Genomic DNA, 24,668 nt, shown 5'->3' on the forward strand with positions numbered 1-24,668 from the left:
TCAACGTAATAAACGTGATATTCAGTTGACCTGTAATGACTCAGATGTTGGCTGTTCGCCCCTCTGCTGCTGCTGCATCGCTGTGGAAAACCTGGAGCTGCAGAGATATCTGAGGCTAATAGTCCGGAAAATACGGTAGCTTGTTAAATAAATATTGGTTAGCATAATATTTAGGCAGAAAGTTAGCAAACTGCATGTTTAGTTTGTCAGATTAAATGTTTCTAAAGTGACGACAGCGTTGGCGCTACTAATGTTTTAGTTAGCATTACCCACATTAGCAACAAGTGAGTCACAATAATCAATAAATCAATTAATCAAGTGATAAATAAAAACAAGCTCAATAATTTCGATTGACATGATTTATTGTTTATCTCTTTTCTTCTCTTTCCACCAAAAACTGGATGGTAAAGTTTTCAGTTTGTTTGAAGGACAGTTTTGTTGTTTTCTTATCTTTGGTATTTAAATGTCTCCAGTTCATCACAATTTAAAGTTTATTTCTTTTTGTGTTCTTGCAGTTTTTAGTAAAGATCTTCACATTAAAATGGTCTCTAAACAACATTGTTGTTGTTTATCACAGTAACTTCTGGGCCGATTTATCGTCCAGCTGAATTTATCGTGGTGACTCGGCGTTTTCTTCGCTCCTCTTTCCGTCGGTAAGGAATCGAGTTCCTGAAAGTCGGAGTCGTTTTAGAGGAAGCGGCAGGTCGTTCCTCCTCCGTCACGGAGCCACTCCAGGTCAGTCCGTCTCTCAGCTCTGGTTACAGTCCAGTTTCAGCACTTTGACACCGGATACCTTCAGAGAGCTCACACACACACACACACACACACACACTCCTCTCTCTCTCTCTCACACACACACACACACACACACACACACACTCACACTCCTCTCTCTCTCTCTCTCACACACACACACACACACACACTCTCACACACACACACACTCCTCTCTCTCTCACACACACACACCCACACACTCCTCTCTCTCTCACACACACACACACACACACACACACACACACACTCCTCTCTCTCTCTCACACACACCCACACACACACACTCCTCTCTCACACACCCACACACACACACACACACACTCCCACACACACACACACTCCTCTCTCTCTCTCACACACACACTCCTCTCTCTCTCTCTCTCACACACACACTCCCACACACTCCTCTCTCTCTCTCTCTCTCTCACACACACACACTCCTCTCTCTCTCACACACACTGAAGACTCGACAGCCTGGTTTTCATCCGGTTCTTTATTTCTGAACCTCTTCATCTACTGGAGTGTGATTTTTACACAAACCTGATTCCTTTATGATTCACGCTCTTAACTATAAAACTACAATACTGTATGTTTATATACAACACACACACACACACACACATATTAAAGTAAAGGAGATTAGAGCAGGTGTTTTCAAATAAAATGCAATAAAAGCACAAATTAGCACAGAAACAAGATATAAAAACAATAAAAAAACAAACGGTTCATATTTATTTCTGTTCCTCTAAGCTAAAGTCGACTCAGACCTGATGTTAACTTGAGTTAGTGAGTGATTATCCTGACTAGGACTCCCTCGGTTCTGCTCCGCTCCGGGCCGGTTCTGACGACCCGGTTCTGACGACCCGGTTCGGTTCTGTGTGCGTTAGGCGGCGGTCGGCAGGTTTCCAGTAAGGCGCTCAGACAGACAGGAAGCGGATGAAGCTATAAAGTTGTATTTATAAGGTAGAGAACTGTTCAGACCTCCGGGGTTAAATATTCATTCGTCTTGATTTGCTCTGTAGTTTAAATCGACCCGCATGGCCCAGAACCTCAGTAATCTGGATTATTCTGACCAGATTTAACTAGAAAAGGTTCTGATTCTGCCACAAATCTTCATATTTTACGTCTGCTGTCATCTTTTAACCAGTCTACACTCACGGTTCTGAAGACTTTCTGGAGTTTTCTTTGGACTTTCTTTGCTTTTTTACTTATTTTCAGCCCAGAACTTGAATAAAGTCCCAGTAAAACATTTGTTCAGGTTCTGTTGGAGCCAGAATGTTGAGGTTAGCCTGATGCTCGGCAGCGAAGGTCCAAAGAAAGAAAAACCTCCAGAAGGTCTGCAGAGTTTTACTCAACATTTAAAAGAACTTGATCTGTTTGGATGCAAAATGAAAAGCATTTTATTCTATTCTTGATCAGCAGCTAATTTTGGTCTTGATCAATAGTTCTTCTGGAGCTTTTGGGTTTTTTGGACTCTGGCTGAGTTTATACCTCAGATGGATTATAAGTTGAATTATTCAGTCTGATTTTCTTCTGTTCATCGGAGCAGCACTGCGGCGCAGCGGCGAGGACGCGGCGACGCGGCGCAGCGGCGAGGACGCGGCGCAGCGGCGAGGACGCGGCGCAGCGGCGAGGACGCGGCGCAGCGGCGAGGACGCGGCGCAGCGGCGAGGACGCGGCGTCGCGGCGTCGCAGCCTGAATGAGCCCGAAAACTGTGAACTGCTACAAATGATCAGCAGCCAAAGTCCAAAGAAAACCGTTGAGTCTTTTCTGAAGTCCGTTTCTTAAAACCAAGTTCAGGAAAACAAAGAATCAGTTTGACATGAAGGAATGAAAGTGACGTCTGGTCAGTGTGGCTGATGGAGACGTCTGTAATTTGAGGAACTGGCCGTTTGTCCTGGCGCTGCTGAGTGTTTATAATATGTGCCTTTGTTGTCTTCCACCGCAGACGCCTGGTGACTGAGGACGGACCGCGGTTAGTGGGCGGGGCTTCAACTTTGTGCAAAAAGAAACTAAAAAACTGAACGAGTGCCCGATGATCAGAGTGGAATGACAAACGTCAATCACATAAAGTGCCTGAGTAAAAACAATCACGACAGAAATCACTGAAGAACTGAAACATTATTGCAAACTACCTGAAAAGACGATTTTCTTCTCTTCTAATGGGAGAAAGAGCTCAGCCCGCCTGCGGTGGTGCTGCCACCCGCAGGCGCGGAGACGTACTGCAGAGACCTGGCTTCCCTCACTTCCTTTTTCACCAGAGACTTTGGTAACTAAGAGCTATTATTGCGGTGCGCGAGTTCTTGTTTGGCACGAGAAAAACACAATACTGCTGATAAAGTAAAGTTAGTGAATAAATATAGTCGGACTCCTTAAGAGGCCAGTGAGTTTGGTTAATTAGGAGGCGTCTCCGCAGCACCGGCGAGAGGCGTTCAACCCGCGCCCATCGCCCGCTTCCCTGACCGTCCGCCGCCGCCGCCGCGTACAGCCGGCCGGCCAACGGGAGGAGGCGGAGCCTCGACTAAACTATGTGTTAATAAGCAAACTCCGTCTTAGCTAAAGCTACAAGCTAGTTTTCTGTGACGCTAACCCGTCTACCCAGCATCAGGACGCTAACAGCTACAAGCGTTGGTGTTAGTTGGGTGAATGAGAGGCAGGGCGGTCCGGCTGGGACAGAGTCTGTAATGGCGGCTCTACACGGTGGTGGGGGGCGAGGCGTCCGTCTCCGCCTTCTGCTCCGGCGAGCAGCACAGGAAGAGGCGGCTGCCCAGGCTCTTGAAGGCGAAGCGGAAGTACATGGCGTGACCCATGGCCACGAAGGACACGGAGATGATGACGAGCAGGCCGAAGGCCTCGGGGTTGGGCGCCAGGATCACCATGATGAAGTGCAGCAGGTCCAGGAGGTAGTTCATGGAGTTCTGGACGCCGTTGATCACGCCGCGCTCCGACTCGATCACGTTCTCCTGGATGAGCTGGGTCACGGTGAGGTCAAAGGACCACAGACCTGCAGGGCAGAGGAAGCAGCAGTTACAGCTCCGGTCTGATTTACGGCCTCATTTCACTGCAGTGGCTCATTCTGGAACATTATTGGCTTCAAAGGTTGCGAATATGACTCCCTCATCAGGAGGAGATACGCGGCACGCCGACCCCACGCTGACCCCACGCCGCGCGTCACTTTATCAGGACAGGAAGGAAAAACGCAGCAAACCGAATCCAACCAGCTCAGATTATCTGGACAATCAGACGGATTATTAATCACTGATTGATTTGACTTTAGAATCTCAACATCAACGACTTATTAAAGTTGTAATTATTGGGTCCTGGTTTTTTCTGCACCAGGACCCAATGAGGACTGGGTCAAAGGTCGCTGGCCGGAGTCCACAGAGAGATTAGCAGAGATTAAAGAAAGTCTGGTTTAGAAGGAGAAAGTGAAGAAAGGATGAGGGAACGGGGATCTGCTCACCGACTCTCGCGGCGATGACGCCGGCGAACAGCAGGCTGACGGACATGTAGGAGTGCAGCGGCGGCAGCTCGTGGGCCGGCGGCGGCGGCGTGGTGGCGTTGGTGCTGAAGGCGGCGCCCAGGCTGTGCTCGGCCTCCGGCAGGCTCTGCTGCCCCATCAGGTGGGCGTACAGGTCCTGGAAGGGCGACACGCTCAGGTCGAAGGGGCTGCCGGGGGCGAAGACGGAGCAGACGCACAGCAGGAGGCAGCAGAGCTGCGTCGTGCCGGAGATGAAGCCCGTCCGGATCAGGCCGCACTTCTTGCGGATCCAAGTGAAGGCCACGGTGCCGCAGATGCCGGAGATGGCGGAGGCGCCCATCAGCAGGCTGAGGATGGAGCCGTTGAGGCCCTGCGTGTAGGCGAAGCCCGTGGTGATGCAGTCGAAGCCCAGCACCGTCATGTAGAGGAAGGCCAGCGACATGCCGGCCAGGAAGATGTCCTGCTTGTAGTAGGCCACCCAGCCGGCCCTGAAGGTCTGCAGAGGCTGGCTGGCCGCGCCGCAGCAGCCCGCCGCCTCGCCGGGGCCCGCGGCGCCGGGCGCCACGGCGTCCATCAGCGGCTGAGACGATTCCTCTGGACTCTGGCCGTTTTCACAGTCTGTCAGGGAAACAGGAAGCTTTGGATCAGCATCAGAAGTTCAAATTTTCAGAATAAAGGCTTAATATTACTAGAAGAAGAGATTTTCTCCGTTCTCTCAGATTCCTGATCATTTAAGTCTGAGAATAAATATTTCCTTATTATTAATAAAAATGATCAAACTTCACAAGATGCTCAGAATTCTTCAGTTTAAAGTTTAATTATATTTTGTGTAAGAGATTTAAAATATTTATATTCAGACTTTATTCTCAGGACAAAATCATTTAATTTCATCTTGTAATATTACAACTGATCTCAAACGATTTACTCTTTATTTTGACGTCATTCTTGTATTATGACTTTATTCTCATTATTATCACTTTTTTCATATTTTGACTATTTACAATTGTGTGTGTGGGGTCAGAGGTCAGGCCGCCGGTACCTTTGTGTGGGCTGAGCTGCTTGAGTTCGTGCTGCGGCTCCTTGTGTCCGGCCTTCAGGGCGAGCGCCGGCGTCCTCTGGTAGACCTTCCACAGCAGGAAGTACTCCACGCACATGGAGGCCAGGTTCCAGCCGGAGATGAAGCCGCAGCCCACGAAGTGCGAGCCGAACGCCATGATCTGGCCCACCAGCATGGGCGCCAGGATGTTGGTGAGCTGGTCGATGATCCGCACCGTGGCGTTCATGTCTGCGGGAGGGGAGACGCCATGGGGTCAGCGGGTTCACCGCAGCAAATAGCTCAGAGCAATCAGGAGGACATAAAGCAATGAGAGCGCGTCAGCAGGGCGTCAGCAGCGCGGCAGCAGCGCGGCGGTCCAAAGTCTGACTCTCAGAGATACGAGCGGAAACTCACCGGCCAGGCTGCTGCTGTCCTGGCCGGCCACCACCACCACCCAGTCCCGCTGGATGGTGATGGAGGTGGCCGTGCTGGCCAGGTTGGCCACGTTGGCGATGCTGATGACCAGGATGTAGCAGACGGTCTGCAGGAGAAACACACAGGACTTGACCTCTGAACTCCTGACAAAGCTGATTTTTCCTACATTCATTAAATGCAACAAAACTACAAACTTCTGCATCAACATGTCTGACGAGTGAAACTGATTTTAAAACCGATGTTTGTTTCAGGAGGCGCCTGGTCATGTGATGATGATGCAGTGAAGGATTGTGGGATGTGATCACATGAAGAGGACAACAGGATGCAACCAACCAGTATTTTAACAATTAATCAACTTTACAGATTATTCTGACAGCTAATTATTCTAATGATTAATCAATTATGACAACTAATCATTTGATCTACTGATTCTGTCAATTAATGGATTTTTCTGACGATAAATCAGATAAAAAAAAAACATTCTGCACATTTTTTATTTCACTTAAACATTTTTATAAAATACTAGAAAAACATTAAAAATACAAATATATAATTTAACTCCTTTTTTAAACATCAAAATCAACAATTTGTTGTTTAGAAAAGCAAATCAGGTAGAAATTCAGTTTAAACTCATTTTATAAAACTTAACATGAAATAATTGCTAAGTATTTGTTGCGGCTCCATCTTCATGTTTCTGTGCAGATTTTAACGTTTTTGTGAAAAACTCTTGTTCTGCGTCGTTTTGCCTAAAGCGTCTCAGTGCTGCCCTCTGTTGGCCGAACGGCGCCTAAACAGGTCAATTCTTATTTCGATAAGAAATCATTACATTTTTCCACAAAGTTTACAAGTAACGGAGTTTATTTCTTTTACTATTTTTATTCTTTGGCCGTGTCTCTCTTGGCTCCGCCCACTTTTCTGGGATTTACTTTAACTGTGAACATGAGTACCGTATTTTCTGGACTATAAGGCGCATAGAATAGATGCTATAGTTTGGGTTGCCAATTTGTTTCGTATTGTTATTACACATCTACATAAGCTGCCCCAGTCGTTGTTTCACTCACGATGTTGCCATATTGTGCCCCACTGCATTCTGGGTAACACAGACCAACTGACACGCTGCCGCCACAGTCTCTGTCTCTCTTCCCCCCCCTCCGCCCTCCTGGCTTTAAATGTATTATCAAACTTTATTAACAAACCAGCGTTCTGACAATTATCCCAGCATGCACCGCGTGCTTCTGCTGGACCTGTTGTGGCTCCATGTTGGTCCGTATATAAGGCTCACCGGGTTATAAGGCTCACTGTCGGCTTTTGAGGAAATGTGAGGTTTTTAGGCGCCTTATAGTGCAGAAAATACGGTAAATATTTAAATGTTTGTAAATAAAAATGCTGATTTTTAAACTGCAAACGAAAGAACTGGAGCAGCTTTTTAAACAAAATGTGTTGAAACAATTGAATATTATTATCATTCACTCCTTTATGGTGTATTTTGAAGAAAACTTTCGTTCAGGACCTGAAAGTTCTGCCAGTCAAAGCAAATATTTTTCACAAAAAGAAACTAGACTCAAAGGTCGAGTTCTGCTGTCCTGCCAGGTTATGCAAACCGACCAGAATCGATTTCTATTTTGGGGAAAAAAATCCATAATTGTCTGTAAATAATTAGCAGGTAGCTGCAGGTCAGCTGTGCCGTCATAAAGGCGTCTTAACGACCCAAACCGACATGTTGTAAAACAAGTTTAGGGCTCAGCTGCTCCGATCGGCATGGCAACAGGAATCTGTCAGCAGCCGGATCAGGGAAGGATTTTCCTCCGTTTTCAGTCACATGAGCAACCTGCTGACTGGGCGGCCTTCGACTGGACGCTGCAGCTTCACTCCCACACACACACACACACACACACACACACACACACACACACACACACACACACACACACACGCGGCAGACAGAACGCCTTTGTCCTGACCCGGGCCGGCCTGCCGAGTCGGCACGCCTGCAGCTCCAAACCAAACAACCGGACCACCTGCCGCACTTTTCAGCTCCGTTCTGTTTCTAGGTTTGCGGTCATTAAATAGGCCGGTCATCATAAAGTCAGCTGCAATAAACGACTATGTTGTTTTGAGACCATCTTCAAATAATAAACATTTTAATAAATAAAACAACAGAAACGACTAATTAATTATAAAATCACTGGAAACAAAACTGAGACCGAAAACTTTTATCATCCAGTTTGTGGTAGAAAGAGAAAAACAGTAAATCATGCAAATAGAAATTATTGAGTTTTTAAGTTATCATGTGATGAATTGATTTATTGCTTATTGATAAACTGTTCAGTGGATCTTACCAGAATCCAGCCGTTGTAGAGCTCCACCAGCTGGGCCTTGAAGTGGAAAACCAGCATCAGCAGAACGCCGCAGGTGATGACGCAACTATTCTGGACCAGCAGCGACGTCTGGGCCACTGTGGAAACACCGGCGCCACGTCAGACCGGACCGGACCAAACCCACCTGACCGGACCAAACCCACGCTGGGCGCTCAGACGCTCACCTTTCAGCCGGGGGTTCCTGTCCACCCAGTTGCCGATGTTGGCCCCCAGCAGCAGCACGGACCCGGCCACCACCAGGCCGTAAACGGCCGTGAGCAGCAGGCTGTTCCCGTACAGCTCCACCAGGAAAACGGCCACCGCAAAGTTCCACATCCGGTCACCCTGCAAGCAGACGCACATCCAGACATTTCAGATTTCTACTTTCCGTCTCACTTTCTCATTTTTTTACATTTCCATAAAACACATTTAAATATCTGGCTGAATATGTAAATATACAGCCAGACATTTACATATATCTGGCTGTACATACGGCTTAGGGCCGTTTCTGTAAAGAAGCTTGATATAAAAATATATAAAGAACGAACTTATTGTTTTTCTACAATAATCACAGTTTTGTTCTGTGATGCATTTATTTTTCCAATGAAATGCAGAACAAAAGGAGTTTCATGTTTGGTTTGAATCTAAGATTCTCCAGAAGCAAAAAGTATCTAAAATATTTTTTTGTAACAAAAAACAACCAACAGGACAAAAACTGAAATGACTGGTTCATTTAAAATAAAACTAAATGTAGTCTGCATGGATTTAAAGCGTTTTTTCTTTTAGATAATATAAAAAATATTACATTTTTTACTTTCTATATTTAGACAGATTTGGAAACAAGAACAGATATTTGTCCTTCAGGTGAGCCATACTGCCAAAATATGTGGTTTATTACAGTAAATGAATGATATTTCAGCTCTACTCACCCATGTTGACAGTGCATGGCCCATGTAAATAAGAAACTTGGCTGAAGTGAAGAAATGTCTGATGGATTCTGAAGAGATATTATTATTATTATTATTATTATTTCCCCTGGGTAATCACACAAATCTCGTTGTATAAATAATATCTCACCGGTGCATGTCGCCTTCCTGGGTGCAGTAGTTTCCATGTCAAAGCGTTTCAAACAGCCTGATTTTCCTCCTTTTGTGCTGGAAAGCGGCGGATCCTCTGCTGTCTCTGCGTCCAACCGTCGGCAGCAAGAAGCAGAAAAATCAAAAGAAAACGCGACGTTTCTCCCCTTTCCTCCCTTCCGAACTTAGCTAACACTGTAGCTGAAGTTGGAAAGAAATGTTCTTATGTTCTGACGGACGGGTTCGACCCAGAACAGACGGGGAATGGCTGCTTCTCTGTCCGGCTTCGGACCGTGGCTCTGTCCGCTCCGCTCTGCTGCTCCCTGTTTACGTCCCTGCCGTTATATACCCGCGCCGTGACGTCACCGTTCGCATGGGGGCACAAACAAACGCGGCGCACTCCCCCGTGCGCGCGCGCTCACAAGGAAGAACGGCAGAGCAGAGAAGTGGGGGTTAAAAATGGCGGAACGCACCTTAGCTAAAGGCTGTTGGGGGACTGGAGCTCCGACAGAAACCGGTTTTACTCATTTTATTCTCTTTCTTTATTTCAAGGGCCTCCATTATCAACATGTTTACATCTAAACAAAAACTGTCGAAATCAGTCCACAAAAAATACATGATTTTTACCAAGAGGAACCAGAAATACACTACTCAAAAAAATAAAGGGAACACTTTAACATTTAAGTGAACACTGAAGTGCTCCCTTTATTTTTATAGCAGTATATATTACCAAAATGACTTTTGTGATCAGGGTTGAATAAAGGTTGAAGCAGGATTTCATTGGGTTGCCCTTTTCCTATTCAGAACTTTAGCAGCAATTTAATCGATTAATTTGGTTGAATTTGGGAGATTTGGGCTGAAAGTTCAAACAGCTAAACTTACAATCACTGAGTTGTGAACAAACTGAGCTAAAAAAAAAAAGCAAAGCTTAAACTCATATCATCAGATTCTAACTTTGTTAACTGAACAATCCTGGTCATGTTCAGGAACAAGCCAGGCTCAAACCCTGCTGGATCCTGGGACGTTCTGGAACTGCAGCGTCAGCATGGAGGGCCGTGCTGCAGCTGCTGCAGCTCCTGGTGCTGCAGCTGCTGCAGCTCCTGGTGCTGCTGCAGCTGGTGCTGCTGCAGCTGGTGCTTGTGCAGCTGCTGCTCTGCTGGTGCTGCAGGTGGTGCTGCAGCTGCATTGCTAACAGGAAAAACAGAACAACACAATGACTTGACAGGTTTTGGACTAAATGAACTGTTTCCATTTGTAATTCAGAGTCATAACTTCTGTATCCAGGACAGAAAATGAATCTGAAACATCTCTGCAGTGGAAACTCGGACCTCAGCATCCAGAGCAGCCGCAGTGTGTGAAGGTATGAGCTGCAGAAATAACATTGTTTTCATCCATTTCATCTGGTTTCTGTTTTGGTAACTTGTGAGAAACTGATAAAGTTTAATTTTTGATTTAAAATTTAACATTTTCCATGTTTAGCTAAAAGCAAAACAAAAAAATTACATCTTAATACTTTTTTAACATGTTTTAAAACTAAATTTAAAAATATGCAAATGCTCAAAAATGTATGTGCATCATAGATTAGCATTAATATACAATCTGTGATGTTCTCCAGAGAGGTCAGAGGTCACTAGGCCCCTCAGACGCCTTCAGGACAACATGCAGCATCACGTCCAGGAAGCTGCGCAGCAAAACCTCAACACTCATTAAATATTAAAGCGGTAAGTTCATCTCTGACGTTGTGCCAATAATTAATGAGCTTCTGGGTCTGGAGGCCCTTCAGAGGAAACTTTAGTTTTTCTGTGAAATATCGTCTTTTTGTTTCTTTGTTCTGTTTCTGCAGACGATCCGTCTCCAGTTTCTGGAAAGTTTCTCTAGAAAAAGTTTAAAACTGCACATCTGCTGCAGCTGCAAACATTGTTTTAGAAAAGTGCATGACTTTTAGAGAAAGTGACGCGTCAGCGCTGCCGTGGCTCATGTTTCAAACTTTATTCTGTAAAGAAGACAAAACAGAATTTCATTAGATTTTTGGGCCATAAAATACCAACTAATTGGGTTAAAAGCAATAAAAACTGGGATAAAAACATTTAAAAAATGAATAACTACAATAAATTAAATATAGTTTCATATTATATACAAATTAATCCATAAAAGAATAAAGTAGGATATTTATTTAATGTCAGAATGTTATTATTGTTCATGGGATCCAGACTTCAGATCATTTCTGTTTTTGCTTTTTTTAGTTATTTATTTTGTAAATATTTTTATTGTCTTCTAATAAAACTTTGACTTCTCTCCTGTTTTCTAAAAGATGCATATTTTTACAGTGTACTGTCCTACACTGTACAATTTCATTAATTTCATTAAATCTAACAGGAGTTTGCATTAACAGATTCCAGCTAATCTATACATTTCATTGATCTGCTTTGCTCCACAGGAAGCTGCAGAAACGTTTGAAGGATTTGGACATTTTAAACGTTGCTGACATGAAGCAGCAGCTGCAGGAAGGAGAAGCGCAGGTTTCCATGGATGACTTGCATTTCTCCGGTTTGTCAACAGAGCGGAGCAGAGGTGTAATTACGGGCTGCCGCTCCATCAGGTAACAAACACTGAGGCGGTTCTGATCAGCTGGAGGCCTCTCTGGTTTCTCTGGGCTTTATTGTTCATGGAGATGTTTTTGGATCTGCAGGGATGAATAATTGCCACTAATCCCAGCAGCGTTGTGTTTCTGAGCTGAAGGATTCCAGAATGAGCCGTCCAGATTCAGAGGGCCGGCCCGGCATGTTGTGAAAGAAACAAAAATGCTCTCTGGCCTGTTTCACTTCTCCCACTGGCACAAACAAAGGAGGGGGCGGAGCCTCACATTCCCATCGCTGCATCTGCAGGATGAGAGTTCAGTTTAACTTCATGCATCCAAAAACATTTCATTTTTAATGTCTTGCGTTTTGTAAACTTCTTTATTTGCTGCAGAAGAAACAATGAAGAACTGAAAAGTGCGTCTACGTGATTCAGGTCCCGATCAGAGCGCAGAAGAACCTGTTCTGACCTGAAGGGCCTCAGGGAGGTCAGAGGCTCCAGGTTCACAGGGAAAACATGCAGAAAGTTCAGATTGAAACTTTACAGCAGAGTCGGAGTGAACAGGCCGAGGATGCACATCGTTTCAGTTCATTATGTGATCTCAGGCTGTTCAGAGACGGAGATGATCAATATTTAGACAAGGTGGATCTGCAGAGCGACACCTGAAACCTGGACTCAAACAGAAGAGTACCGTGTACCTAATAAAGTGGCCACTGGCGGTGAATCTCCAGGATTTCTGAATATCGTTCAAAAGTTTTCTTTGTTCACGACTTTTTCCCACTTTTTTCATTGAATCTGAACAAAAGTCCCAAAGATAAATGTGGACTTTATGTCCATCAGATGATCAGATCATGAAGCTTCTGTCAGGTTCTGATGAAACGGACAAACTGAGCTGCTGCTCCAGAAACTATCGGCTCCGACCTAAAACTTGTTCTACTCTAAATTCTTTTTATGGGTCGATACGACTCTAGGTGTTGTATTTATTCATTTGCAGAAGAAAAGAGATTTTATCAGTTTCTTTTAGACACAGAATTCCACAGTGGACACCACTAGAAGGTAGCTGTGCTAACTAAAGTAACCACCAGACATTAGTTATGCTAATGCTAACAGCCAACATTAGTTATGCTAATGCTAAAGCACTAACGTAAATGTTTGTTCTGCTAAAGTGCTAACTGTAAATATTCGTTATGCTAATGCTAAAGCACTGATCGGTAGAAAGATTTCTAGGAGCCATTTCTCCTGCGATCGCTAGGCTAGCACGTTTGTTTTGGTTGTATTTACCCAGAATGCCCTGCGCTATAGTCCACTTCTTGGTTTGGTCTCCGGTCCGCTTGGAGTTCACACATGCTTTCAAACCGAACCAGAGTTCACCCAGACCGAGGTTTGGAGGACCAGAGGTCAGAGGTCATTTAGCATTCACACCTCACCAACCGAACAGGACTTTCTACAGAATTTGGTTTAAAGTGGATTAAAAACGCACCTTTATTGTTTTTCGACCTGCCTGATTTTACAGGAACTTTCCAGTTCAGATCTGGAAAACCAGGTTAGCTCTAGAGATTCTACTGGACCGAACCGAGCCGATTCTGGTCGCTTAATTCGGATTTTCAGAATAAAAGCTGGGGTTGTCCTCTGGGTGCTGTCTCATGCCGTGAGGGAGCAGAACGGGCATCAGCGGGTATTTTGGGCGCAGCGGTAACAATGGGCTCAGGTGAGTCTTTGTGATGTATTCAGGGCCCAAACAGAGCAGAGCCGCTGGAGCGGAACCAGATTAGTGGGTCGGTGTGTCAGCCCGCCGGGCTCAGCTGGCTGTCATCAGCGGTCAGACGGCTGCTCTGTTATTTTCAGCAGCAGGTATGTCTGCCTCCTTTTGCTGCACAACAAGCTGTGTTTACCTGCGCTAATTTTACCCCGGATGGATAAAAATATGAATGACTGTCCCGCTGCGGCCTCGCGCTGCCGGGCCGAGGACAAAGCAGCGGAGCTGGAGGATTTTCAGCTGTTCTTCACAGAGAGCCGAGCTTTTTACTGCTAATGCTAACGGCGCTTTGTCAGAGGAGGTCCAGAAATCTGCTGTTTCCTCGGAGCGGTGCTGGTTCTGATGGTTCTGAAACTGCGGCGCTGCGGTCATTAAGGCTTTGATCTGCTTCACAACAATAAACATCAAAGGTCACCGACTGACACCAGAGTCTTCCAGGGTCACAGACAGCAAATACCTGACAGCTGGTCCGGGTCGATACCAGCTGGTCCGGGTCGATACCCGCTGCAGGTGGCCCGGCAGTGCGCCAGCTGGGCCGGTCAAACCATCTACATCTTCCAGTAGAGATGTTTGGGTCCAGATTACAGCTTCTGGCCAATCGTCCAGGGCCGGTCCAAACCTTTCTGGGGCCCTAAACTGACTTTAATCTGGGGGGGGCCGTAACAACACCAGATGCTTCATCCTTCCTAAGCTAACACTCATTAGCATCATTGTAATTAGCTTACATCACATCAGTGTTGTTATGGTTATTTTAACCTAAGAGGAGAAACAAACTAAAAAATATATTTTGATATGCAGAGTTGGTGGTGTTGAAATGACCTGAGTGAAGTTGCCCCCCCGCTTCTTCAAATCAGACAAAATGGGTGTCAAACGTTTGTGCTGGTTTGGCTTTGAAGATATTAATGAAAGTGTAAAGGGCAAAAGGTCAATCAGCCACTCAGCTTTTATGAAATCCAACTTTCTTTACATCTTTAAAATGATAGCGGCACAAACGAACATTTTTGCTGCACAAACGTAGCACTAACGTTTGACACCAATTTAATCCGATTTGAAGAAGGTGGTGGGGGCGACTTCACTCAGGTGTTGAAATGTGCTGTATTATTATTTTTTTTACTATTTGAAAGTAACATCAGCTGATAAACACTAAACTTACAGCAAACAACTTTGATATATCATATTTCCCCACCAGCAGCCATCAACAAATTAAACATTATTCATGTAACTATAAAAACTATATAGAACTAGTTTTTCCATGAGAAATGGCATTTAGTTGGTATCATCCAGTTATTTTAAACATACTTTCATTATGCTAGCTTTGTGCTCTTGGGGGCCCCCTGGTGGCATGGAGGCTTCAAGCAACCACTTAACTACCTGACTATGAAGGGCCAAAAGGGAAAACATTTTCATAATGACTTAAAACAGGTAAAGACTTTATTCTAAAAAGTATAGTCCAGCATATAGAGGTGGACAATATGGCAGAGAAACACAACAATTTATCAGTTTTTTTGCTGTAAATATTTGAGATACTGTCAAACTGGTGATTGCAACCATTCGTTGAATTATGGCACCTTTTGACAACCATATTTTCCAAAGATTAAGTGTTTCTTTACTTTTCTCTTAATGAAAACAATTTTATTCAAGTTTGTCAACATTTCGGACGTTCATGAAGTGAAAAAGTTGAAAGAATCAGTTGTTTTGTCCGCTGTGCTTAGATGCTGAGCAGCTTCTCCAGGACGGAGGCTCCGGCCGGGGCGCTGGTGAAAATCGTCCCGACAAAGACGTGCGTCCCCCAGAGGGAATGGCGGACGGCCCGGCAGCAGCCCAGGTCCTCGATACGGAAGCCCAGTTGGGCGTAGCGCTCATCCGTCTCAAACAGCGTGTTGTTGGTGTAGGAGCCGAAGAAGGCCAGGCCGGAGGACGGGTCGATGAAGTCCGCCCAGAGGCCGTCGGCCCGCAGGGCCCCGCAGATCTCCCGCGCACCGTGGATGAACGTCTCCAGCTTCTCCTCCCGCTCGCGCTCCACCGCGTCGCTCCATGACGTCATGTCGCTCCGGGTCTTCTGGGTCACCGTGATGACCGTCATGTCGGACTCCGGAGCCTCCGGGAACATGGACAGGAAGTCTCTTCTTAACGCTTCCGGGCAGGACAGGACGGCACACTCCACCCTGGAGTCGGAACCGGGAGGTTCGGACGGAAGAACTTCATCAGTTACCTGGAAACCCGAGAGCCCGTTTCTCCTGCTGTGCTCTCCTTCTCCCACCGGAGGGCGCTGCAGGCCCGCTGGATCACACAGGTAAAGGTGACGGTCCGGACCGGCCGGGTTCTGGTCGGACCCAGCTGATCTGGGTCGGACCAGATCATAGTTCTTTACGGAGCAGGCAGCAGCTGCAGAGACCGGTCTGCTAGCAGCCATGCTGTGGACCAACACATTGATCCCGGAGAGGTACCGGACCAGCCTGGTTCTGCCGGACAGAACCGGACTCAAACAGGCCATTTTACCGAACCTCTGCCCGCAGACGAATCTCTGTTTTCTTCAGCTTTTTCAACACAGAATCTCGTTGTGTCCTTGTAAACTCTCCTATCGTCTAAACATTCTTCTGCACATGCGCATTTCCCACCTACCGCTTCTTCACTTCAGCTATTTTCACACGGTTTTATCGCCCCCTGGTGGTGTGGGGAATAAATTCCGTGTTTAATTTCTTTTAACCATACTCCAAAACATTAGAAATACATTACTTGTCCAATTTCTCTTAAAACCAAAGAAATTCATTGAGAAGTAGTAAAAGCGGTTTTAAAAGCCAAAGACTTTCTTCAACACTGGAAAACATGCACTTCATGTAATTTGTAAATCAAAACAGTTGAACGTCAATTTTACTCTTGCAATATATAAAAAAAATGTCCATAACCTAGAAAAAAAGTAATTTGCCCAAATGTAGCTCTTCAGACTATTAGATTTTTTTTACTCTGAAAATAAAGAAGAATTTGATAATACTGACAAAATTTTTATTCTTGACTGTTGTTTTTAAAAGTTTTATTTGAAAGTGTACTAAATCTGTATATGTCACATTATATGTATTAGCTCTTCAAATGTCGAATTTATGTTTGAAAATAATGTGAACATTTTGCTCCTATTCCTATTTTTGGAAATTATTTTTGTTGGAATTGTAATCCTTCTGTTGAATTTTCATTATATAACTTTAAAAAATTAATTTACTAAATGTAACATAATATATTACAGCGCAATACATCAAAATGTGATCATAATCATGTAAATAGCACACATTAAGTAAAACATGTAAGGGATTTAAATAAATTAACAGTATATGATGGCTGGATAAACTACGCAGCACGATTTTTCTTGTTTTTTGCCTGTCGCAATATGGCGGCGACGTAAACGTGCGATTCCGACGTTTCATCGTTCATGAACCGGAAACCGTCACTTGGGGTCAAAACCTAAATCCTGCGATGAACCTGCTAGCCGTGCCTCTCCTAGCCGGTTGCTAGCTTCGTCAAATAGCTTGTTTTAGTTTATTTTTAGACAAAATGTCTCAAACAACATCCGGCAGCAGCGATAATATGAGCGAATATTCAGCGCAGAAGGAGGAACTGAACAGAAAGGTTCGTAAAAAAACAGTTTCTATCAGCTGACACGCTAATATAGAGGATGACGAGCAGCTTTCACATGTTTTAGATGAATATTATGACTTTTACACGAGCTGTTGTCAGCTGTGTGTTTTTAGTTGGATTATTTGAAATTGTTTTTGTCTTTTAGGTGAAGGAGCAGAAGATTATTGTGGACGAGCTTTCTAATCTGAAGAAAAGCCGGGTGAGCAGTTTTTAACACCCTGACTTCACATTCATCAACATTTCTGTAATTATTCAGGTAAAAGCGGAATGAAACCGACCCACGTTGGTTAGCTTGACCTGCAGGTCCACCAATCACAACCGGGCTTTGACTTTAAATTACAGTGGTAGGTCTCAATTAAAATACTTAATCGCGTTAATTGCAGAAACAATCCGGCAAAACAAACATTTTCAATTCCAAAATCTTTTTTGCTGCCAACTTATTGAATGAACAGACATGAGCTCAACCAAATATTAATGTTTTTTAATCCGTTATTCGGGTTTACAGATTCAGTTTGTCTGGACTGGATCGTTTAAAACGATAAAATCCGTTTTCTTGTTGACTTTGATGGATGTTTGTTGGTTTCCTGCAGAAAGTTTACACCCAGCAGAGGAACAGCAACGTTTTCTTCCTGGCCGACAGAAGTCAGACTCTGAGTTCCTGTAAAAGTAAGTCGTTCTTTTCCGGGTCGAGTCGTCTGGAGTCGTTCTGAACCGGTCGGTTCTGTCTGCAGAACAGTTGGACTACATGAAGAAGGAGCAGCAGGACCTGTGAGGTCATCACCATGTGCGGGATCTTCTGCCTGCTGAGCCGGTCCGCGGCTCCGGAGGGACGGGACCAGGCGGTCCTGGAACCTCTGCAGAGGAGAGGACCGGACTCCAGCCGGGACGTCTCGGTTACAGGGACGGACTCCGGTTATCGGTGCCTGTTCTCCGCCCATGTTCTCCACATGCGGGGCCTCCTCACGCCGCAGCCGCTGCAGGACGCCGCCGGGAACGTCCTGCTGTGGAACGGGGAGATCTTCGGAGGCCTTCCGGTGGATCCAGACCAGAACGACACCGCCGTCCTCTCCCAGAGGCTGCAGGCCTGCGGAACCGCCGCTGAGATCCTGTCGGTCCTGTCGGCGGTCCGCGGGCCCTGGGCCTTCGTTTACCACCAGAGGGCGGCGGAGTGCCTCTGGTTTGGCCGGGACTTCTTTGGCAGGCGGAGTTTGCTGTGGAGTTTCGCGGCGGGAACAATGACCCTGACCTCAGTGGCGGCGCACAGTCCGGCCTCCGACCCGCGGAGCTGGCAGGAAGTCCCGGCCGCTGGCGTGTTCAGGGTCGACCTGAAGGAGTTTGCTCGATCCGGTTCTGTTTCCTTGGAGATTTTTCCCTGGGATCATCCCAATATTCCCTCCACCAGCCCGGAATCCCTTCCCATCTACTGCCTGGTGGAGACGAACCCGGCTGGGCTCGCCATGTCCGCCCCAGTTCCTCCTCTGAACGAGTCACTTCCGGCCTCCAGCCCTGACCCGCCAACCGAGTCCCGGCTGTCGGTCCGGGATCTGGACGAGCTGCTGGCAGGAAGCGCGCGCCCGGATGAGGCCAAACGTCTGATCCGAGTCCTGAGCGAGGCGGTGCGGAGGCGAGTTCAGGCTCCGCCTCCTCTGGCCGGCTCCGCCAGCGTCGCTGTTCTTTTCTCCGGGGGAATCGACTCCATGGTCCTGGCCGCTCTGGCGGACCGCCATGTTCCCGCTCAGCATCCCATCGACCTGCTGAACGTCGCCTTCAGACTCCAGGAGCCAAAGAACCACAACAAGAAGCGGAACAAGGATTCCCCGAACAGCGGCCCGACTGCGCCCCGAACCTTCAGCCCCTTTGACGTTCCAGACCGACTGACGGGAAGAGCCGGTCTGGAGGAACTGCGCGGCCTGAATCCTGAGCGGCGCTGGAACTTCGTAGAGATCAACGTGACGCCGGAGGAACTGCAGGAGGCGCGGCGGCAGCGGATCCGGCACCTGGTGCTTCCGCTGGACTCGGTGCTGGACGACAGCATCGGCTGCGCCATCTGGTTCGCTGCCAGGGGCGCAGGGACCGTCATGGAGGACGGCGGGCCCAGGCCCTTCACCTCCTCAGCCAAGGTGACCTTTCACCTTCTGTAGCCGATGTCCTGGTTTCTCAAGGTTCAACCTGCAGATCCAGGTTTTAGTTCTTTTTTCTTCAGATTTAAGAAAAACATTCGACTGACTAGGTTTATTGTTGATTAGTTTATTAGTTTATTCTTTGATTAATCATCTAAATCATCACATTCTGGCCAATCAGAGCCAGCGTTGATCAGCTGGCCAATCAGAGCCAGCGTTGATCAGCTGGCCAATCAGAGCCAGTGTTGATCAGCGGGCCAATCAGAGCCAGCGTTGATCAGCTGGCCAATCAGAGCCAGCGTTGATCAGCTGGCCAATCAGAGCCAGCGTTGATCAGCTGGCCAATCAGAGCCAGCGTTGATCAGCTGGCCAATCAGAGCCAGCGTTGATCAGCTGGCCAATCAGAGCCAGCGTTGATCAGCTGGCCAATCAGAGCCAGCGTTGATCAGCTGGCCAATCAGAGCCAGCGTTGATCAGCGGGCCAATCAGAGCCAGCGTTGATCAGCTGGCCAATCAGAGCCAGCGTTGATCAGCGGGCCAATCAGAGCCAGCGTTGATCAGCTGGCCAATCAGAGCCAGCGTTGATCAGCTGGCCAATCAGAGCCAGCGTTGATCAGCTGGCCAATCAGAGCCAGCGTTGATCAGCGGGCCAATCAGAGCCAGCGTTGATCAGCGGGCCAATCAGAGCCAGCGTTGATCAGCGGGCCAATCAGAGCCAGCGTTGATCAGCTTGTTTTAGTGATTGCAGGTTTTTCAGTATTTTTTATTAGCTGCTGTTTTGTAACTAAGTATTTTTGCATGTTTGTCTAATTTCGGTGAATTTCTCTCCAGATCGTTTTTTCATTTTGCCAGATCACATTTATAACTAAAGCAAAATAAAGTTATGAGACAAACCAGGTGATCTGAATCGGCAGCAAAAACCTGATTCGCTGTCCCTGTTGACAATTATTTCAGTAATTGATTAATCTCGATTAATCGTTTCAGACTGAGAATTGATTATTTTTTGATGGAAATGTTGCGTTTTTGCTAAAATCTTCAGGCTAAAAACCTTTTAAATGTTTTTGTTTTATTCAAATTAACCCTATAAAGTGTTAAATGAACCTAGATTTGATATTCTGGGTCTTAAAACGTTTATTGTTAGTTAATTAAATCGATAATTTAATCTGGGCCGCAGCGCTGCTGTGACGTTTGCGTTCTCCTTCTGCGCATGCGTGAAAGCCGTTCACGGTGAGCGGCAGTTTAACGGTAACACTGTGATTCCGGCTGACCGCCGCCCGGCAGGTGGTCCTGACCGGGATCGGAGCGGATGAGCAGCTGGCCGGTTACTCCCGCCACAGAGTCCGGTTCCAGGCGGCGGGACTCCGGGCTCTGCTGGCGGAGCTGAGCATGGAGCTGGGCCGGATCTCCTCCAGGAACCTGGGCCGGGACGACCGAGTGGTGGGAGACCAGGGGAAGGAGGCCAGGTAGGCGGAGCCAGAGACCGGAAATGACCGGAAATATTAAGATTTAACGAGAAAATATGGATTTTTCTTTCTGTTGCGAAGCTGGAATGTTGAGGTTTATGGAGGGAAAATAAAAAAATCAGGTTTTTGATCAGCTGATCAAAGGAACCAACCAGAGCAGCTGAAGATCATTTTAGAAATGATTTAATCTGACAATCAAATTACTCTGATTAATCGATTAATCTCTGGTGATTAACCTCAATTGATTGATTAGTGTGAAGACTAATCAGATAAAAAGATCTGAGTTTTTATTTAACAACCTTTTTGTATGCAATATTAAAAACGCGTTAAAATATGCAACTATTAAATTATATATATATATATATATATATATATATATATATATATGGCAAAAGGTGAAAATATTCCAGACTGAATATTAGAAATTATATTTTTATAATAAAATTTGATTCAAAACTCATTTTAATGACATTTTCCTTATAATTTTGTAATAAATTGTTTTTTGTTTTTTCTTTCCATCATGCAGAACAAAAACCAGCAAAAGTAAAAAAACATTTTGTTTTTTTTTTTGAGACTTTTTCTGAAAATAAAAACAAAACAAAGTAGATTTTAAAATCATTTATTGGTAAATTTTCATCCATTTGACAGATTAAACCTGATAGAATGTTTTTAATGTAATTGGATCTGAAACCAGATTAATTTGTTCTGCTGCTCAGGATGAAGCCAGTGGCTGGTTCTGATCCGACCCGCTGCATCGTCTCCCTGCAGGTTTCCGTACCTGGACGAGGACGTGGTCAGCCACCTGAGCTCGCTGCCCGTCTGGCTGAAGGCCGACCTGTCTCTGCCGTGCGGCGTCGGCGAGAAGCTGCTCCTGCGGTCGGCGGCCAGGCAGCTGGGCCTGGGCCCGTCGGCCGTCCTGCCCAAGCGGGCCGTGCAGTTCGGCTCGCGCGTGGCCAAGATGGAGGACCGGCGGGAGAAGGCGTCCGATAAATGCAGGAGGCTCCTGACCGGGTGACTGGCAGCCTCTGGTTTCCTGTTTGAATCATTCTGAAATCATTTCCCATTAAAAGCTGGCCCTTTAAACCATGAAGGTTTTGTCGTCCTGCAGCTTCTGGCTGAAGTAAACGTCACACTCCAGGTACGACGGCAGGTTTCCCACGTCGAAGCGTCCAGAGATCTCCTGGGTGAAAACCGGCTTCCTGTTGAAGTTAGAAAGTTAGAGACCATTTTCTGCTTGCTGGACGGACGTCGTTTCCCGTTACCTCGGGATGAGCCATGACACAAAGTTCCCCGGAGCGTCGCGCTCTTCGATCGGAGCGTCCTGATGACACAAAGTTTCTCAGTGAGAATCTGAACGTCTGGAAACTGAAAGTCGTCGTTCAGGTTGAATTTGACCTTCTTCTCCTGCAGGAAGGCGTCCAGCAGAGGAAGACTCTCCTTGGAGAACACGTAGAAACACGGACACTGGGAAATATTTAGAATATTCACAGGTCAAGAGCCATGAGGCAGCGGTGGGAACACTTTGCTAGTACAGTAGTGGAGCTAATTTTAGCTTTAGTGTTCTTGCTAGCACAGGACTAAAATATTAAATGTAACGTGGTGTTGGTTTCACCCGACAGCGCTGGCTTCTACTAAACAAGATGTTAGCATAGCGTTTTACCACAAAATAACATGTTGCTGCGGGTCTTTAGCGTTAGCTTCCACTGAATATCACAATGTTTTGAAATAGTACCAGCTAAATACTGTTCTTATAGCATGTTAGCATTAGTTTCCACTACACACCATGTTGATTTAGTGCTTTAGTATTAGCTTTTCCTAATTAGCATAATGGAATTGTGATTTAGAATTAGCTTCTGCTAAATCCAGTGTTGGTATAACTATTGTGATGACACTGACAGTCGTGGTTAGCGTAGCTAGCATGTAGCTAGCATCGGGCGCCCTGATGGACTCACGGCTCTCCTGGACTCGGTCTCTGAAGGCCGCGGCTTCTCCTTCATCCGGAGAACCCGGAGATCATCATCCACCTCCAGGATCCCGTACTTCTGGGTTTCTGCAGAGCAGCAGGAGAACGTTCGTCCTTCCACTAACTGCAGCATGATGATGATGATGATCTCACCTTCGTCCCTGCAGCGGTAGCACAGCAGCAGGCAGCTGTCGGCGCTCCTCGCCTGCAGCTCGGAAACCTTCTGTGCGACCCGGCCCAGACTGAAGTCCTCCCTGAACAGCGTGTCGCTGCAGAAACATCAGAACCGGCGTCAAGTCCCAGAAACCCGCCACGGGTCCAGACCAACCAGAACCTCACCCTCCAATGACGATCACGCCGTCCTGGATGCCGAAGTGCTTCACCGCCAGCTGCAGGCAGGCGACGGCGCCGAGCCGCTCCTGGGACGGACAGACCACGTTAATGTGGGTCGGATCAGAACCGACCGGTTCTAACGGGTTTTTATCGGTTTACTTCGTTGCTTCGCGTCTCATCGCTGAGAATCTGCACTTCCGGAAACTCTGCGGCCCAAACGGCGAATGCAGCCTGGTGGAGAGCGTTGGTCTGAGGAAGAGCAGAACCGGAACCATGCGGTCCGATTTAAAACCCACCAGAGTTCTGGTTACAAACCGTCTGACGTTTAAATCTGGTTCCATTCTGACCCGTTTCACTCCAAACTGCATGTCAGGTTCATTTCTGCCAAAATGATTCAGAATAAACCAAAACTAAATGATGGAAAGTTCGTAAAGCTACAGGCTCCCGTTTCTATGGTTACAGTCAAAAATGTACCTATAATTTTGGTTATTTAGCCTGTCAGGAAAAAACTGAGGTCCATCTTCCAAATTCATATTTTCACCATTTGGTTCATTTTTAAAATGTCAGAACTAAACATAGTTAGCTCAACATTTAGCTTACCGGCTATACATGGGAGTTAAATATTTAGCTTGAGGGTTGAAGCTGGTTGCTGGTTAAATCTTGGGACGGAGATTTTCTCCTGAGGTGAATTTGTGAACAAATCCCAGTTAAAGTACAAGGAAAAAAATAATTTTTAGATTTGAGCTAGCTTAGCACAGCAATAAACGAGTATTTTTTATCTGGTATAAACTAAATGTTGCAATTCCTTTAGATTGTGGCTTAAAATGCTGCGTTCAGATGAAAAATACCTTCTAAACATTTAATAATTCTCAGTCAATAAGATTCAAGCATGAGACCCTAACAGCAGAACCTATTAGCTTGCGTATGTCTTGGACCGGCCCAGTCCAAAGAACCCAAAACGGTATAAAAATGTGTCGGTTTTTAATCAGTGGGATAAAAGTTTTACAAATAACCTTTAAAGTAAAACGGTCCAATTCAAGTTTGGCTGTGTTGGTTTTTAACCAGACGGGGTCAAAGGTTGCGTTGAGTTGATAAACGGACGGACTAGTTCTGGGTCATCTAGTTCATTAACCGGTTCCAATTAGGATCCGGATCATTCCCTTCGGTTCGGCTGTCTGTATTTTTGGGTTCCTACCACCACGTAGATCCCGTCCACCGCCCCGGACCGGGTCAGCGCCCGGACCCAGCGGCTGATCAGCGGGCTCCGGCCCACCGGCAGCAGCGGCTTCGGAACCCCGACCAGGTGAGCGAACCTGCCGCTGCGGTCGGAGGAAACGTCCCGCTGCAGTCTGGTTCCGTAGCCCGCGGCGAGGATCACGGCCTTCATCTAGAACTCTTGTCTGGGCCAATCTGGGTCGGGGTTCTGGTTCCAGGACCGGCTGAACTGGGGCAAAGTTCCCATTCTTCTTTGGAGGTTAGGAAGGAGCTCTTTGCGCTCTACCGCCCCCTGGAGGAACTAATAAATCACTGACCGCAGAGTTCAGAACACCCACCCGAACCAGCTGGACTGGACCGAACCAGAACTGACTGGATCATAAATATTCACCATTTATAAATGAAAAATTAAAGGTTTTCATGTTGGGATGCTGCAGAAGCCGTGAACCAG

At 46.4% G+C, this 24,668-nt stretch overlaps 3 protein-coding genes, 1 long non-coding RNA gene and 1 pseudogene across 12 annotated transcripts; 2 read left to right on the forward strand and 3 right to left on the reverse strand.

Annotated features, from left to right (window-relative positions):
* Window positions 1–1,255: 1,255 nt before the first annotated feature.
* Window positions 1,256–9,515, reverse strand: slc40a1 (solute carrier family 40 member 1). Its single transcript, XM_008402977.3, has 8 exons — window positions 9,165–9,515; window positions 9,017–9,084; window positions 8,273–8,432; window positions 8,070–8,185; window positions 5,710–5,836; window positions 5,299–5,544; window positions 4,242–4,877; window positions 1,256–3,782 (listed from the first exon to the last, which is right to left on the reverse strand). Exons 1-8 carry the CDS (start codon window positions 9,199–9,201, stop codon window positions 3,472–3,474), a joined length of 1,701 nt encoding a protein of 566 aa, XP_008401199.2. The 5' UTR covers window positions 9,202–9,515; the 3' UTR covers window positions 1,256–3,471.
* A 124-nt stretch (window positions 9,516–9,639) lies between these two features.
* On the forward strand, window positions 9,640–12,321 carry LOC108165994 (uncharacterized). 2 transcript variants are annotated; one of them, XR_014086724.1, is made up of 4 exons: window positions 9,640–10,523; window positions 10,779–10,884; window positions 11,601–11,762; window positions 11,853–12,321. It is a non-coding gene; the product is annotated as an uncharacterized LOC108165994 (long non-coding RNA). The 2 variants fall into 2 exon arrangements; XR_014086723.1 differs by having other exon boundaries at window positions 11,601–11,854.
* Window positions 12,322–14,909: 2,588 nt separating this feature from the next.
* LOC103460704 (cobalamin trafficking protein CblD pseudogene) lies at window positions 14,910–16,200 on the reverse strand (annotated as a pseudogene). Its single transcript, XR_014086722.1, has 2 exons — window positions 15,156–16,200; window positions 14,910–15,100 (listed from the first exon to the last, which is right to left on the reverse strand). The product of XR_014086722.1 is annotated as a cobalamin trafficking protein CblD pseudogene (transcript).
* On the forward strand, window positions 15,651–21,796 carry asnsd1 (asparagine synthetase domain containing 1). Of its 3 annotated transcripts, none has more exons than XM_081604760.1 (6): window positions 15,651–15,789; window positions 17,269–17,322; window positions 17,714–17,789; window positions 17,855–19,243; window positions 20,525–20,706; window positions 21,423–21,796. In XM_081604760.1, the coding sequence occupies exons 4-6, from the start codon at window positions 17,906–17,908 to the stop codon at window positions 21,694–21,696; spliced, it is 1,794 nt and encodes a 597-aa protein (XP_081460886.1). In that variant the 5' UTR covers window positions 15,651–15,789; window positions 17,269–17,322; window positions 17,714–17,789; window positions 17,855–17,905; the 3' UTR covers window positions 21,697–21,796. The 3 variants fall into 3 exon arrangements, with proteins under 3 accessions (XP_081460886.1, XP_008401206.3, XP_081460887.1); XM_008402984.3 differs by having other exon boundaries at window positions 21,475–21,796; XM_081604761.1 differs by having other exon boundaries at window positions 17,860–19,243.
* On the reverse strand, window positions 21,310–24,508 carry LOC103460701 (glucose-1-phosphate thymidylyltransferase). 5 transcript variants are annotated; one of them, XM_008402982.3, is made up of 8 exons: window positions 24,198–24,505; window positions 23,162–23,251; window positions 23,009–23,088; window positions 22,823–22,938; window positions 22,659–22,756; window positions 22,102–22,170; window positions 21,969–22,027; window positions 21,310–21,905 (listed from the first exon to the last, which is right to left on the reverse strand). In XM_008402982.3, exons 1-8 carry the CDS (start codon window positions 24,387–24,389, stop codon window positions 21,785–21,787), a joined length of 825 nt encoding a protein of 274 aa, XP_008401204.1. In that variant the 5' UTR covers window positions 24,390–24,505; the 3' UTR covers window positions 21,310–21,784. The 5 variants fall into 5 exon arrangements, with proteins under 5 accessions (XP_008401204.1, XP_008401203.1, XP_008401202.1 ...); XM_008402981.3 differs by having other exon boundaries at window positions 22,659–22,938; window positions 24,198–24,508; XM_008402980.3 differs by having other exon boundaries at window positions 21,310–22,170; window positions 24,198–24,506.
* Between the last annotated feature and the right edge of the window lie 160 nt (window positions 24,509–24,668).

This window comes from Poecilia reticulata, chromosome 2 (assembly GCF_904066995.2).
Source record: "Poecilia reticulata chromosome 2, P_reticulata-male-v2, whole genome shotgun sequence".
Taxonomy (NCBI): Eukaryota; Metazoa; Chordata; class Actinopteri; order Cyprinodontiformes; family Poeciliidae; genus Poecilia; species Poecilia reticulata.